Source organism: Mixophyes fleayi, chromosome 2, assembly GCF_038048845.1.
Source record: "Mixophyes fleayi isolate aMixFle1 chromosome 2, aMixFle1.hap1, whole genome shotgun sequence".
NCBI lineage: Eukaryota > Metazoa > Chordata > Amphibia > Anura > Limnodynastidae > Mixophyes > Mixophyes fleayi.
In genome coordinates, this window is record NC_134403.1 from 256245852 (window position 1) to 256259096 (window position 13245).

Below are 13245 nucleotides of genomic sequence, written 5' to 3' on the forward strand. Positions count from 1 at the left end.
GTATGTCAACCTGTTAATTGTTTATTCATTATTTGTTATATCTGTATGCCCTGTACTTTTGTATATTAAATCTATAATTTAATATGTTGCGTTCTTGATACTCTAACAGATCTATTAGCCTGTTAAGAAGAAATAGCTTGACCAAGTTAACCCAGTGTGTGATTTGTTGATACATTTGATTAACAAGCGGTGAGTGCTTGCATTTACATTTGTGTAACAGTCTGGAGGTATGAAGAGTTAACCCTGTGCTTGCTGGTGTGGGTTTTGCTAGTCTGTGGATAGCTAGGAGCCTTGTGTGTCAGTGTTGGACAGAATATTGGGGTCCTATTACCCATATTCAATAGGTGGTGGCAAACCTGAAGTGTCTGGGGGTGTGAGCGCTGTTTGGGGGAGATTCAGTAAGTCTATAACCTGTGTGATAGGTAGAGACTGAGGGCTGGAATCGTGTGCAACCTCATATAGCAAACACCCCAAAGTCACGGCAGCTGGGAGCGTGTTTGTGACAGCTACCATCAGTCCTGTGTCATGCCAACAGTAAACCATCCTGAGACCATTCATGTGTAGGGTTGCTTCTAAGCCAAGGGAGTGGGCTCACTCACAAGAACACAGTCATGAATAAAGAATAGTGTCAAAATATCTTCCAAGAACAACTTCTCCCAACCATCTAAGAACAGTTTGGTGACGAACAATGCCTCTTCCAGCATGATGGAGCACCTTGCCATAAGGCAAAAGTGATAACTAACTGGCTCCTAGATCAAAATATCAACATTTTGGGTCCATGACCAGGAAACTCCCCAGGCCTTAATCCCATTAAAAACTTGTGGTCAATCCTCAAGAGGTGGATGGACAAACAAAAACCCACAAAATTCTGACAAATTCCAAACATTGATTATTCAATAATGGGCGGCCATCAGTCAGAAGTTGATTGACAGTATGCCAGGGCGAATTGCAGAGGTCTTCAAAAAGAAGGGTCAACACTGCAAATATTGACTCTTTGCATAAACATAATGCAATTGTCAATAAAAGCCTTTGACACTTTTGAAATGCTTGTAAATTTACTTCATTATACCATAGAAACATCTGACAAAAAGGTCTAAAAACACTAAAGCAGCAAACTATGAAAAACAATATTTGTGTCATTCACAAAACTTTTGGCCATGACTGTACAATACTAAAACATAGCAAATATTTTGCTGATAGGTTGGTTGATATAGATGTAAAATCAGGACATTGTGATTGACTAAAAAGCTTAAAGGCCAAAATATTTAAGCTCATTATAATATCCTATTCTGCAAAACTAAGTTTAATTTTCACGTTTGTTCAATTAATTAGTCAATAGATTAAGGATAAAAAGGCAATGCGTCCATGTCTATTTATGTCACAATTATGTTTACACAATCTTACTATACTCAGCTTACACTTACCTGTCCTATTCTGTCTTTCCAGCCGTAAGGGACACAAGTCAACAACATGCAAAAAAAATTGATACACATGTATACGTATGCATTGTTGGTGCACATGCCTAGTATGGAAATGCGCATTTTGCTAAAAAAAAATTGGAGCACATCCTATGGACCCATAGAACCTTCTTGAAGATTTTGTAATCTGACTTAAAGTAGAATGTATACTAAGTCCATAATGAAGTGGTTTTCCAACTAAGCAGTGCTTTCTGGAAAAGATAATGTCACAAACAGAGGGATGTAATGAAGAGTAGATTCTCTTAGGGACTTTGATATGTGCTAACATCATCCATTATACCTGGAATAGAGCCCTCTACTCCACCCCTCTTTTGTTCTATATTGGAATAGCCTTGAATGGCAAATGTAAGGGGTGCAAAAAAATAGAAACAAAACATCAGTTTTTGTAATTAGTATTGGGGAATCATTTACAAAATTAGAGTAAAAATGGGTGCAGATAAAATGGATCATGTTAGGAGGTATGGTGTTCTGCGTATCTGACAACTATTATTGTTTTATTGACAGAGCACTCACCTGCAGCTGATAACATACAAATGTTTTATATGATTTTTTATTTTTTTTTAAATCAGTAGAATAGACATCTCATATTAATGTGACAATATTAAAACCTTTTCTTTGTAAGTGGTGAACATTGGACATGGTTCTCAACCTGTGGAGCCTCAAATAGTTTCAATTATGGCTTCAGCCTTTTACAATTAAATAAAAGTAAAAGTTTAACATATTAGTAAAGAATAAAATATATAAAGAATTATCAGAGGACCAATTATTACACATTTATATTTGAAGGACGGAACCTGGTAAGCTTCCATATACATAAAGGTGAAGAAGAAAGGGTCCAGAAACAATTCAAGATGTACAGCTTAGCAATGAAGTACTCAAAAGATTATACCAAAAGGTTGAAACTGTTAGAAAATGAAGCACTGAACATTTAAAACCAGTTTCTGAATACATTATAGATCAATACAAAGATAACTATTTTGATATAGACATAAGAAACAACTTTTAAAAATAATTGGGGTTGCGCTGGTTACTCTCCCTCCCTATATGCCTGAGAAATGCCATGCACAGACATGGTCAGAGGCAACACAAATATCATCTCTAAACAATATATTGTAATAAAGACTACTTAGAGCTACTTACCAGTCAAAACCTCCTTTCGTACTTTAAATGTGTCATTTAGAGGAGTAATAATACCCGACATGGTGCCAATCATACTTCCTAGCCCAAGATTAATCAGCATGAAGAAAAACATAACGGACCAAAAGGGAGAGCCTGGAAAGTGAGTCATGGCCTCAGTGAAAGCAATAAATGCCAATCCGGTTCCTTGTACTGCCTGTGAGAACATAACATCACAATTAGCATCTTCTAGATTCATTTTCTGATCAAGAATAACACTGCACTTTACTAAGTACTAATTCTAACTTTGAAATGTTCACTGGAGAATGGTTTTCAGGGTAACTAATGTACCAGTAGGCTTCCACTACATCATTAAACAACTAATCTGGCACTAATTGTCTTGCAATTTTAAATACCAAATAGCAATATGATTATTTTGTCATATAGTGACTGACAATACATGCCAAATGAATGGTGGAAATATCTAACATAATAAGAAGCAAGTCTGAGTTACAAATCTCTAAACCACCATTAAAATAATGTAGAAATTTGCACATCAAAAACACACATCAGTTGTCAAGAACGTCAAGCTTACTAATCAAGTTAGATCATATGAGTAGTGATTGATCGATATATTGATGTGTTTCAGTTAGCAGTGATTAAGAATCTTATACAAAATGTCATGGATTAAATAAGAAATTGGAAACAGACAATATATATCTACAAATTTGTGTCTAAGGCTCATTACGCCTTACACATACATTAATCAAAATACATGCATTTACGAGCATTTTGTAATGTTAGTAGAAACCTGTAAACGAGTATAAGAATAGAAACCAGTGGTTCCCATACTTCCCTTCTCCACCCGCAAGTGTACATTGACATACAGTGTCACTGGGATTTATCACAATGCCAGCAATGTAACTATATTTGTACTATTGTTGATTCCATTTATTGCACTGTAGAACTAAAGCACTAATGTCTCAGGTGAATAAACAAGGCCCACTGCTATAAAAGCTGATTATATTTTGAAAAAACACAGAGATGTCAATATTGGAAAACATTTCCAGGGATACCTACCTGGTGTGAAGTCAAAGCAATGGTTGAATATGAGGAGTGATGCAATATGTAGCATATGAAGTAAATTATGGGGGTGGTGTTTTTCTAATTATCATCATCATCAACATTTACTTATAAAGCGCCAGCAAATTCCGTAGCGCTTTACAATTATCAGAAATATTCCCACCAGTAAAATGAATGCCTTGTTAGATACCCATTAGTAGCAGTAATGCTAAATTTGACTCACATTAGTTGTCACTAATGCCCCACAAGATGTCTATTACTCATCACTAATGTCTACTAAGACATCATGATGCCTCTTAGCTACCACTAATGCCCAGTAAAGTCCATTAGTTGCCAGTAATGTCCTATAAGTTGGACATTAGTATCCAGTAATGCCCAATATCATGGTCAAATAACAATAAAGGTAGTAGGCCCAGTAGTAGTAGTAATGGCCTGTAACATACAAAGCACAGTAAACACCCCCTTACTCACTGACTCACTTACATGCTATCCTCCTGTTCTTGCCAATCTACATTATCAACAAGCAGCTTCAACATCCATCTAAGATTTTTAAAGGTATTATCATTGGGAGACTTCCATATTTATTAGTTCCCTTGTGTGCCCTTATTATATGTTACCTCTTTCTCAACCACTCTTCCCTTTTACCTTCCTCACTGGTCCACATTCACTTTCTATAACTCTTCACCATCTAACTTCTCACAGACTGCTCCAGTGATTGTTGTTACACTTTTTAAATGATTTTACTTCCTTGCTGGAAAAATTTCCAGGTGTGAAGCTGAGCTAAGAGAATGAGATAGTGATGCAAACACAGAGAGAAAAGAATGAGAGATTTTTCGGGGTCAAAGTAGGTTTCCAGAGAGAAACGGAGGCAAAACCGATAATAAAGGCAGAGCAAGTGTACGCTTAGACAAGTATTCGAGTGTGACAGAGTGTTACAGTGGAGCAATACTTAAGAGTGAGTCAGAATCTGAGAGTGCTGGAGTGAGCCAATGTGTAGAGGGGGTGTCAGAACATAGGAGAATTGATGATGCCTTAATAAGCAGGATTTACCAAGTGGAGTTAGGAGAACAGTTACAGTGCAGGAGTCAAAGATAGTTCCCAATGTGAGTTTTTGTAAGCTCTGGAGACAAACTTGAGATGAAACAAACTTGTGTACACCAACTAAACTGGATAATGGGTGGATTACTACAGATATTAATGGCATTACTAACACCGTGAACCAACATTTATTGTGCTGCCATGAGATGAAACGTTAAGGCAAAGAGCTGTATGTGTATATACTGACTGTAAATAAATAAATATTTTTTTTTCTTCATTTATTTATTCAACAAAAGATGACCTGGTGCAATTATTTGTCATCAGTGGAAACTATGCCTAAGGTCACCTGCTGCATCTACACTACATCTTTTCTTCAGTTATTAAACCTGCATGTGAAGAGGCACCTGTACTACCTTTTACCCACCACATCCAGAGGCAAGTGAGACTGCGCTAAGCCTGGTGGTTAACCCAAGTACAATACCAGGTAGGTATCATGCAGAACACACTGAGCTCTATACAACACCATCAGCTCATACATGGCAGCACATTTACCTATTGATTTAGAGCAGAATGAAAAATAACAATCCACTGAGTTTGAGAAAAGTTACAGAGCTAACAACTATACTTCCACCATGTGAGAACATTTGTAATAGGCAATAAAACATGCTGTTCAATATTATATGTAAGCTTATATAACTACTGACTTAAAATGACAGTGTAATTCTTAATTATAGTTAAAATTTATAAATTAATCAATATGTATTGTTCTTTAACGCTCAATGTTAATTATAAATAGCATTGACTGTTAAGTTAAGCACATGAGTAACACTCCTCCATTTTTGAAATATTAGGCATCCTGTACACAGTAGTATTAAATTATTATCATTCTTATTATTATTTAATAGTATTAAATAATGTACTCTTTCCATACATTTCAAGTTTAGCTACAGCTTGCCACTTACAAATTGTGTGGATCTACAGGGCTGAGAGCAGAGAGTATATATAACAAATGAGCAAAGATGGGATAGAGGATTTATTTGTAAAATAGACTCTTTGGTAAGGGTGGACTTGTCCTTTAATTTCTCAGCTTTCCTTATTGATCATAATGTTTCCTCACTCAAAACATCCCACTTTTACATGTTATCACGGAAAACAATTTTCATGTTCCTGAGGTGAATGAAACCTATCTATTGCTACTGAAAATATATTGAATTTCCTAAAATTGTGAGTGTAATTTGTTCCATTACTTATAGCGCTCCCTTATGTGACATAAGAATATACTACCGAAAAGTAACAAATTTAACATTATCGGCTAATCATTTTACTGGTCTATACATCATTAATCACCTCACATAGGCAAATTAAAATAATAAAATGATCATTTGACCATTGTTATCAAAAGGCAGCTGTGTCACTCCACTGCTCCAGCAAGATTTTCCCAGAGTGCTAACAGTTAGTCACAGCGTTAACAAAAACACATGACAAAAAAGGAGCAAATATGTTATCTTCAATTAAACTTTACCTGCCAAACAAATAATAACGATTAATCTAAATGAAAATATATTTATCAACATAGAAAATCATACATTTAAAACAATCCACCTTATGCAAATTGAACAATCATTGGATCAGATTCATCTGAATACATTGAATGACAATCTGATGGTGCACACAACCAAAATCATTCATGCAATTTGCAATATATTTAATATATAAATTTATCAAAATATTGTTTTAGAACATTTAGATTGTGGTATATAAGAATTATCTAATAGGTAAATATGTCCCTTTTCAGCTCCTGATTGGTATCCTTCTGGGTCAAAAAATTATTTTTAGTTACATGTTTGCCTGGTCAGTCTCCATCTCTGTGCACATGAATTAACCGGCATGCCCAATGAAGTGAAAGTCCATGTAAAAAAGCTTTTCTACATCACAATATAGTGATCCTTATTCATTAAGGAAAATAAAGCAAAAAAAAATGAGTACCTTTTCACCTTGGCAAAACCATGTTGCATTGGAGGGGGAGGCAAATTTAATATGTGGGGACTGATTTATAATTGGGATAGGATATGTCCTAGATCAATTTCAAATGTCAGTGTACAAGGAAGCTATCAAGTATTTATGCGCTACATGAAAAAACAGACAACATATATCTTATGTGCAAAATAATAAACTTGCACCCCTTGCATTGTAACATGGTTTTGCCAAGGTGCAAAGTTACTAATTTGTTTGTTTTACTTTCCTTAATGAATCAGGCCCAATATGTAATTTATATTATATCTATGTTCCCTTTCGCCTCCAAAAAAATAATAATATTTATTTTCTGGTGAGGGGAAGACCAATATCCCTTTCTATTTAAATGAGACATAAATATGAATAAATATATTTTTTTCTTAGGTTAACTAAATCCTGAGCTGTTATTAATGGAACAGACATTGTGGTTGTGCAAGCACCGCTGCAAAAACATGGAGGAGCCTTTGCCAGTGAGAACCGTGATACATAGTTATCACCGACAGTTTTTTACTGCTCTTTCTTGCTTATTTCATTTTGTTGTGTGTTATCTGAAGAGGATACAGTGATAAACACTGCAATTCCATTAGGCTAATCACTGTGATGTATAACAAATAAACAAACACCTTATCCAATTCATCCTCTAGCAAACAGGCATCCAGGTGGAGATCTTGAAATTGATTTTCTTTCACAGTTTTAATGACTTGATACATTTCCGCATAGTCCGCTGTTGTCAAGTGAGAAAAGTTCACATGTGGTGGGATAAGATCAAAGCTCAGAACGTGAGAATTCAAATAGCCAAGAATTTTCTCTGCATTTCTATAGAGAGAGAAAGAAGCAAACATGACAACAAGGAACTGAATACAGTATTACATTCTTGTGCAATGCTATGAGCACTATTATAAAGAGGGCAACCACAGGCATTCCTGCAATCAGGTGGGGTAAATATGAATGGTATTGGAGGAAGTGGCAGGGAGAGGGTTATATCTGTCCAGAGTTCCCCTCTCCCTCCTCCTGTCTCTGTCGCCACTCTTCTATGGGCTGACATCAACAGGGGAGATTTTCATTGGGGTCCTATTTTTATCCCCTATAAATCCTCAATGTAGAAGATGTTGCATGGTGAACTCATATGCTTATAATGTGCATCTCCTCCTGCCAATCAGAGGAGTGGCAACAATGATGGAAGAGAGTGAAAATCAAAGGCCTAGTTACATGAAAGTGGCCTGGCTTTGAAATATGCTTTAAAAATCATGGAGGGTGCACTGCTTGTCTCTGCAGCATTAGAAACTGGAATGGCCCTAAGCAAAGGCATAGTTACCATAGTAGCATGGAGAGCACCTGATAAGGGCCTGCAGCAGGTGGGGTGAGGAGCAGGCTCCTCTTTCAAAGCACCATATGCATATGTGGGTTTTTTTAACATTTGGGCAGTACATGGGGGTTCCTGCAAAATTGTAATATGGGACCCACAAATATCTAGTTATACTTCCGGCCCTGAGAGTAACATACAGCTCTATCCCAAACATAGAATGTGCCAAATTTACTTTGCATATAACAAAAAATAATTATTCATGTTTTAACATGTACACTTTATGCATGTGAAAGGCCAGATCTAAGCTCTATTAAGATTCAGGAGAGCATTAGAACTTTAACTACATTAAGAATTAGGATTTAGGATTGGATTAGAGTGTAGTCTTATGCTGTGTTTAGGATTACATTTTGGGGTATGTGTAAATGTACGGTTTTGGCTAATGTAAGGGCTTTATAAGAATTTGGATTCAGATACATGCAATTAAAAAAAACACACTTTAGGCTGCAATTTGACAGCTGTATATTTACGTGTACATTAGATTTGCCCACCCTAAATCAAGCTCGAAATCTGTAATGAATTGATAAAAATATTGTCAAATATTGCACCCTCCATGATTTCATACCATTTATAGTGATCATCCAAAGAGAGTTATGTAAGACAAGAAAAAAATGTTTTAGAGTTCAGAAAAATTATTGTAAATGTTTATAGATGGAGACGGCAGTTCCACAAGTCCTAAAGGGGACCTATTTTGGGAGAAAGTTCTACAAGAAGTACAACCAGAATGCTAGGTAGCCTGACTAGTTTGTTAATCACTCCACTGGCTGCCTCTGCTCTAGGAGTCTTCTCAGCGCTGCAGGCCAGTTAGTATCACTGATGTATGTAGAGCATTGTCAGCAGAGAGACAGAGAACAGCTCAGATAAGTGATTAGCATAATGCCATTTTTCCAATCAGTGTACCATATTTAAAAGTCTCATGCACAATGTAACTAATTTTAATGTCTCTGATATGTGCCTAGTGCACAACTGAAACTAGATAATTTTACATAAGGAATGCCCCAGTCTGTCTGTCATACAGAGCAGTTACTGAAAATAAAACAAAATAAAAGTTGACTTCTCTGATCGCAAGACCTGTTACAAAGGCACATGACCTCATAATAGATAAAAGAACAGTCTGTAATGCTATACTGTTAATGACTCGTTCTGTCTCCCTCCACACATAGGTGGCAGTCAAAGCCATACTTCTGGCTACTCCATGTTTCTGTTTCTTCATGTTTTCTCTGCATAGTTTCCAGTTGAAATCTAGGTAATGTTTAGCTGTGACATTATAATCTCTGTATTTCCTTAGCATGCATAATCTAGATGTCTGATTCCTGGTACAATAGGCTGCATTTATAAATCTGGTGGTCTGTAGCTCATGTGAAATAAGCCAAAAAAGTTATTAAAGGTTTGGAAAACTGACTGCTGGCTCTGTTACATGCAGCACACCAAGTCTTGCAGCAGAAATATTATTATCATCATCATCATCATTTATTTATATAGCGCCAGCAAATTCCGTAGCGCTTTACAATTATATATCAATTTCTTTATAACTCTATTAAACAAATGAGATGGCAAATAAAAAAACAATGAAAAGAAGACATTCGGGTATAGTATAGAACAGGGGTGGGCAAACCAGTCCTCAAGGGCCAACAACAGTTCATGTTTTTAGGATTTCTGTCTGTAGAAACAGCTGGGATAATTACTGACCCAGCCAAATAGATTAACTCAGCTGTGCATGATTAAAGAAATCCTAAAAACATGAACTGTTGATGGCCCTTGAGGACTGGTTTGCCCACCCCTGGTATAGAAGAGTATACACTACACAACAGTACTAGATGATATTGGGAGGTCTTAATAAAATATTATGGGCACATAGGCAATAGGTTGCATTTCTTGACTGAAGTGCTCAGAAGGGCTTCCGTGAATTAATTACAGATTATGTTTGTGTTGTACATAAGTATAATTATAAATGGGTCAAAGATAAAAGTTTTAACAGCAGCAAAACAAAAGATACATTTGGGGTTTGGTTGTTTATTTTGAGTATGTAAAAATGAATACAATCTATCACTGAGTTGTTAAAAAGAGGTACGTATGCATGTGTACTTACAGTACTACACATTTCTCATTCATCATATTGGCTTTGAAGCCAAGGACAGCGAATACCACCAGAGTGGCCAGCACAGAGGTGAAGAAGTTGATAAAAGAGACAAGAGCTGCATCAAACTGGCAGTTATTATCCTGCTTGTTATAGCTTGAAAATGCAATCACACCACCAAAGCCCAGTCCTAGAGCAAAAAAAACTTGAGTTGCTGCCTCTCTCCAAACCTGTGGGTCCATCATCTTCTCAATCTAGAGTGGACATAGAACAAATTAGACACTTTGTCATCACTGGAGGAGTGTGATTGTGTGAAAGTGAAATCTGAACACTACCTTTGGTGTTAACATGTGAAGGATGCCATCAATAGATCCTCTTAGCAGTAATCCACGGACAAGAAAACATATCAGTACCACATATGGGAAGAGGGAGCTGAAGTACATTACCTGAAAAATAATACATCTCACTGTTATTTTTCAAATTATGTAACACTTTTAAAGGCATAAATGCTATAATCATATAAGATGTTTGCATTTTCCTTATTTCCTCCTACTTGCCCACAAATCAGTATGATGCAGCTCCCTTCCAAAGTTCAGGATTTGGAGAGCATCTAAAGAATTGATTTAAAAATGCAGATTATTATTTTCTATTGTTTCAATGATTATTAATATAAAATAATATGGTAATATTTTGTTTTACTAATACATTGCTATTAGGATTTTTGTAAAGCAGAATGTCCATGTCACCTCAGGCAGAAAAATTCTTAGACCCACCACTGATGGAGATCCCACGAGTAGTGAGAGTTGTGTATTTATAGAACGCTGTTTATAATTTACTGTTTTTTATGTTTGGAAGTTTCCTTCTTGATTATCAAATAACATTTTCCCACCTAACCTACTGTCAAATTATTGAAAAAGTAAAAATCTGCTATCAAGCCAATCGTCCACTATTCAACTGATTTTGTTTTTAATATTCCTATTTAATGTACACAGCTAAAATGACATTGTCTTTCTTTAGCAGCCCCTCCATTACCTTGCCTGATGACTGGATGCCTTTAATCATGGCCAACCCCACAATGCTCCAGGCAAACAATAGGCACAAGGTCATTTTCCAGTTGAGACCTCCACCCTCAGATATTGAATTTGAAATATCCAGAGTTTCCCGATACCAGAAGTATGTTGTAGCTGAACTTTTGTCACATTCGGCCTCTACCACTGGAAAACATAACAAATGTATCATTAAAATATGTTTCAGCAGCTCACTTGCTGGTACTAACCAAATCAAATCTAAAACATGTAATTTGGCTAAACATTTCCTGGACACTCTCTTATCTACTTTAGCCTGTGTTCTCTTGATAGTTTCACTAATTTGCCCTTTCTCTGATATCCATCCAGGCTATATTGCACTGCATTACTTTCACCAGGATGCAATATCCAGGGATTGTCCAGAAGGGTGTAGTACCTATTAACGGTACTGACTACCCTGACAGAGAAGAAGACAACAGGAGGAGACCGAATGCCTAGTAGAGCGACCTGAAAAAAAACCTACTTACCAAGATGCAGATGTCTTCGTGGGACGACTCGTTGTGTTGCCGACTGTGCAAGATGTCAGCAGCACACAACTTCTTCTCTGTCGGGGTAGTCAGTACCGTTAAACTGACTACCACCGGTACGATTTGTGATGACGTCATCTTGCACAGTCGGCAACACAACGAGTCATCCCATGAAGACATCTGCATCCTGGTAAGTAGGTTTTCTTTTCAGGTCGCTCTACTAGGCATTCAGTCTCCTCCTGTCGTCTTCTTCTCTGTCGGGGTAGCCAGTACCGTTAAACTGATTACCATCAGTCCAGAAATTAAAGTAATTACCATGAGCACTGACAGTGTGGTCCTATAACTATAGATAGTTACTTTGAGTACTTCTGGTCAACGCACTGTGGGGCAACAAACAACTGACAACTCTTCAACCACTTGTGAGTACTGTACCTTTGCCCATGAAGAGATCTTCCACATGTGCAGAAATGTATCTAGATATATCTAAACTATTTATGGAGATGCCTATTTATCAACTATCGTGGTAGTATTTTAGAGACTCGATACCTGTTCTGTTAACGTCATTTAAGGATGGCATTGTTAACAAATAGCAAAGCTAAAAGACCTAATTTATTGCTGCAATAAAATAAAAATACTTTTGTAAGATTTAAAAATGAAAAGGGCTATTGTCCAGACCCCCTAGAAAACAAATATTATTTTCTTTCAGGGCGGTTAGATATAATATAACTTTTTTGTTAATTATAACTACCTTATTTATTTAAACATCTTGGGCCTGATTCATTAAAGATCTTAACTTAAGAAACTTCTTATTTCAGTCTCCTGGATAAAACCATGTTACAATGTAAGGGGTGCAAATTAGTATTCTGTTTTGCACATAAGTTAAATACTGACTGTTTTTTCATGTAGCACACAAATATCAACTTTGAATTTCAGTGTACAAATAAGCTATCAAGTATTTGTGTGTTACATGACAAAACAGTCAGTATTCAAGCTTTTAAAACCAGCTTCCAGTTTCATATGGCCACATGGCTCCTGGACATGCTCAGTAAAGATAAAAAGGGCTCCAAATTAACAAGTAACTTTATCACAATGGATATGTTTCAATGTGACAGTTATGTAACTCTCGGCTGCAAAGGCAATAAAATAATGGACTTTTTTTTTTTTTCCGCACTATGCGCTGCTAAAAAAATTACAGCTTCCATCACAATATGCAGCCAGTGCAATGACCGACAAAGAATTGCACAGTTACTAAAACATTTAGGGCCTGATTCATCAAGGAATGTAACCAGCGATTTTGTGCATACAATCATCACTCTGCATATTCCGAGGACCGGCTCAAATGTCACAGAATGCAGCAACGTTCAATTCATCGTCAAATGCAAGGGACACTTACTTACGGCAGCCTCTGATTCAAGCTCTGGACATCTCAAAAGTACTTGTTTCTTAGCTGTATCTTTTGTTCCAGCTACAGGTCTAGTTTAAGTGCCGATTACTAGTAATGACGGCTGAGCATGCATGCTATTAC

The 13245-nt window shown here is 36.5% G+C and overlaps 1 protein-coding gene across 2 annotated transcripts in view; it reads right to left on the bottom strand.

The window, feature by feature from the left end:
• SLC6A17 (solute carrier family 6 member 17) overlaps nucleotides 1-13245 on the bottom strand; it is a 62073-nt gene that overhangs the window by 15252 nt on the left and 33576 nt on the right. For both annotated transcript variants that reach the window (XM_075195923.1, XM_075195922.1), the window contains exons 5-9: nucleotides 11201-11382; nucleotides 10504-10614; nucleotides 10181-10422; nucleotides 7352-7544; nucleotides 2619-2811 (exon numbers count right to left, since the gene is read on the bottom strand). In XM_075195923.1, the coding sequence (XP_075052024.1) occupies nucleotides 2619-2811; nucleotides 7352-7544; nucleotides 10181-10422; nucleotides 10504-10614; nucleotides 11201-11382 (921 nt within the window). The remainder of the gene's footprint in view (nucleotides 1-2618; nucleotides 2812-7351; nucleotides 7545-10180; nucleotides 10423-10503; nucleotides 10615-11200; nucleotides 11383-13245) is intronic.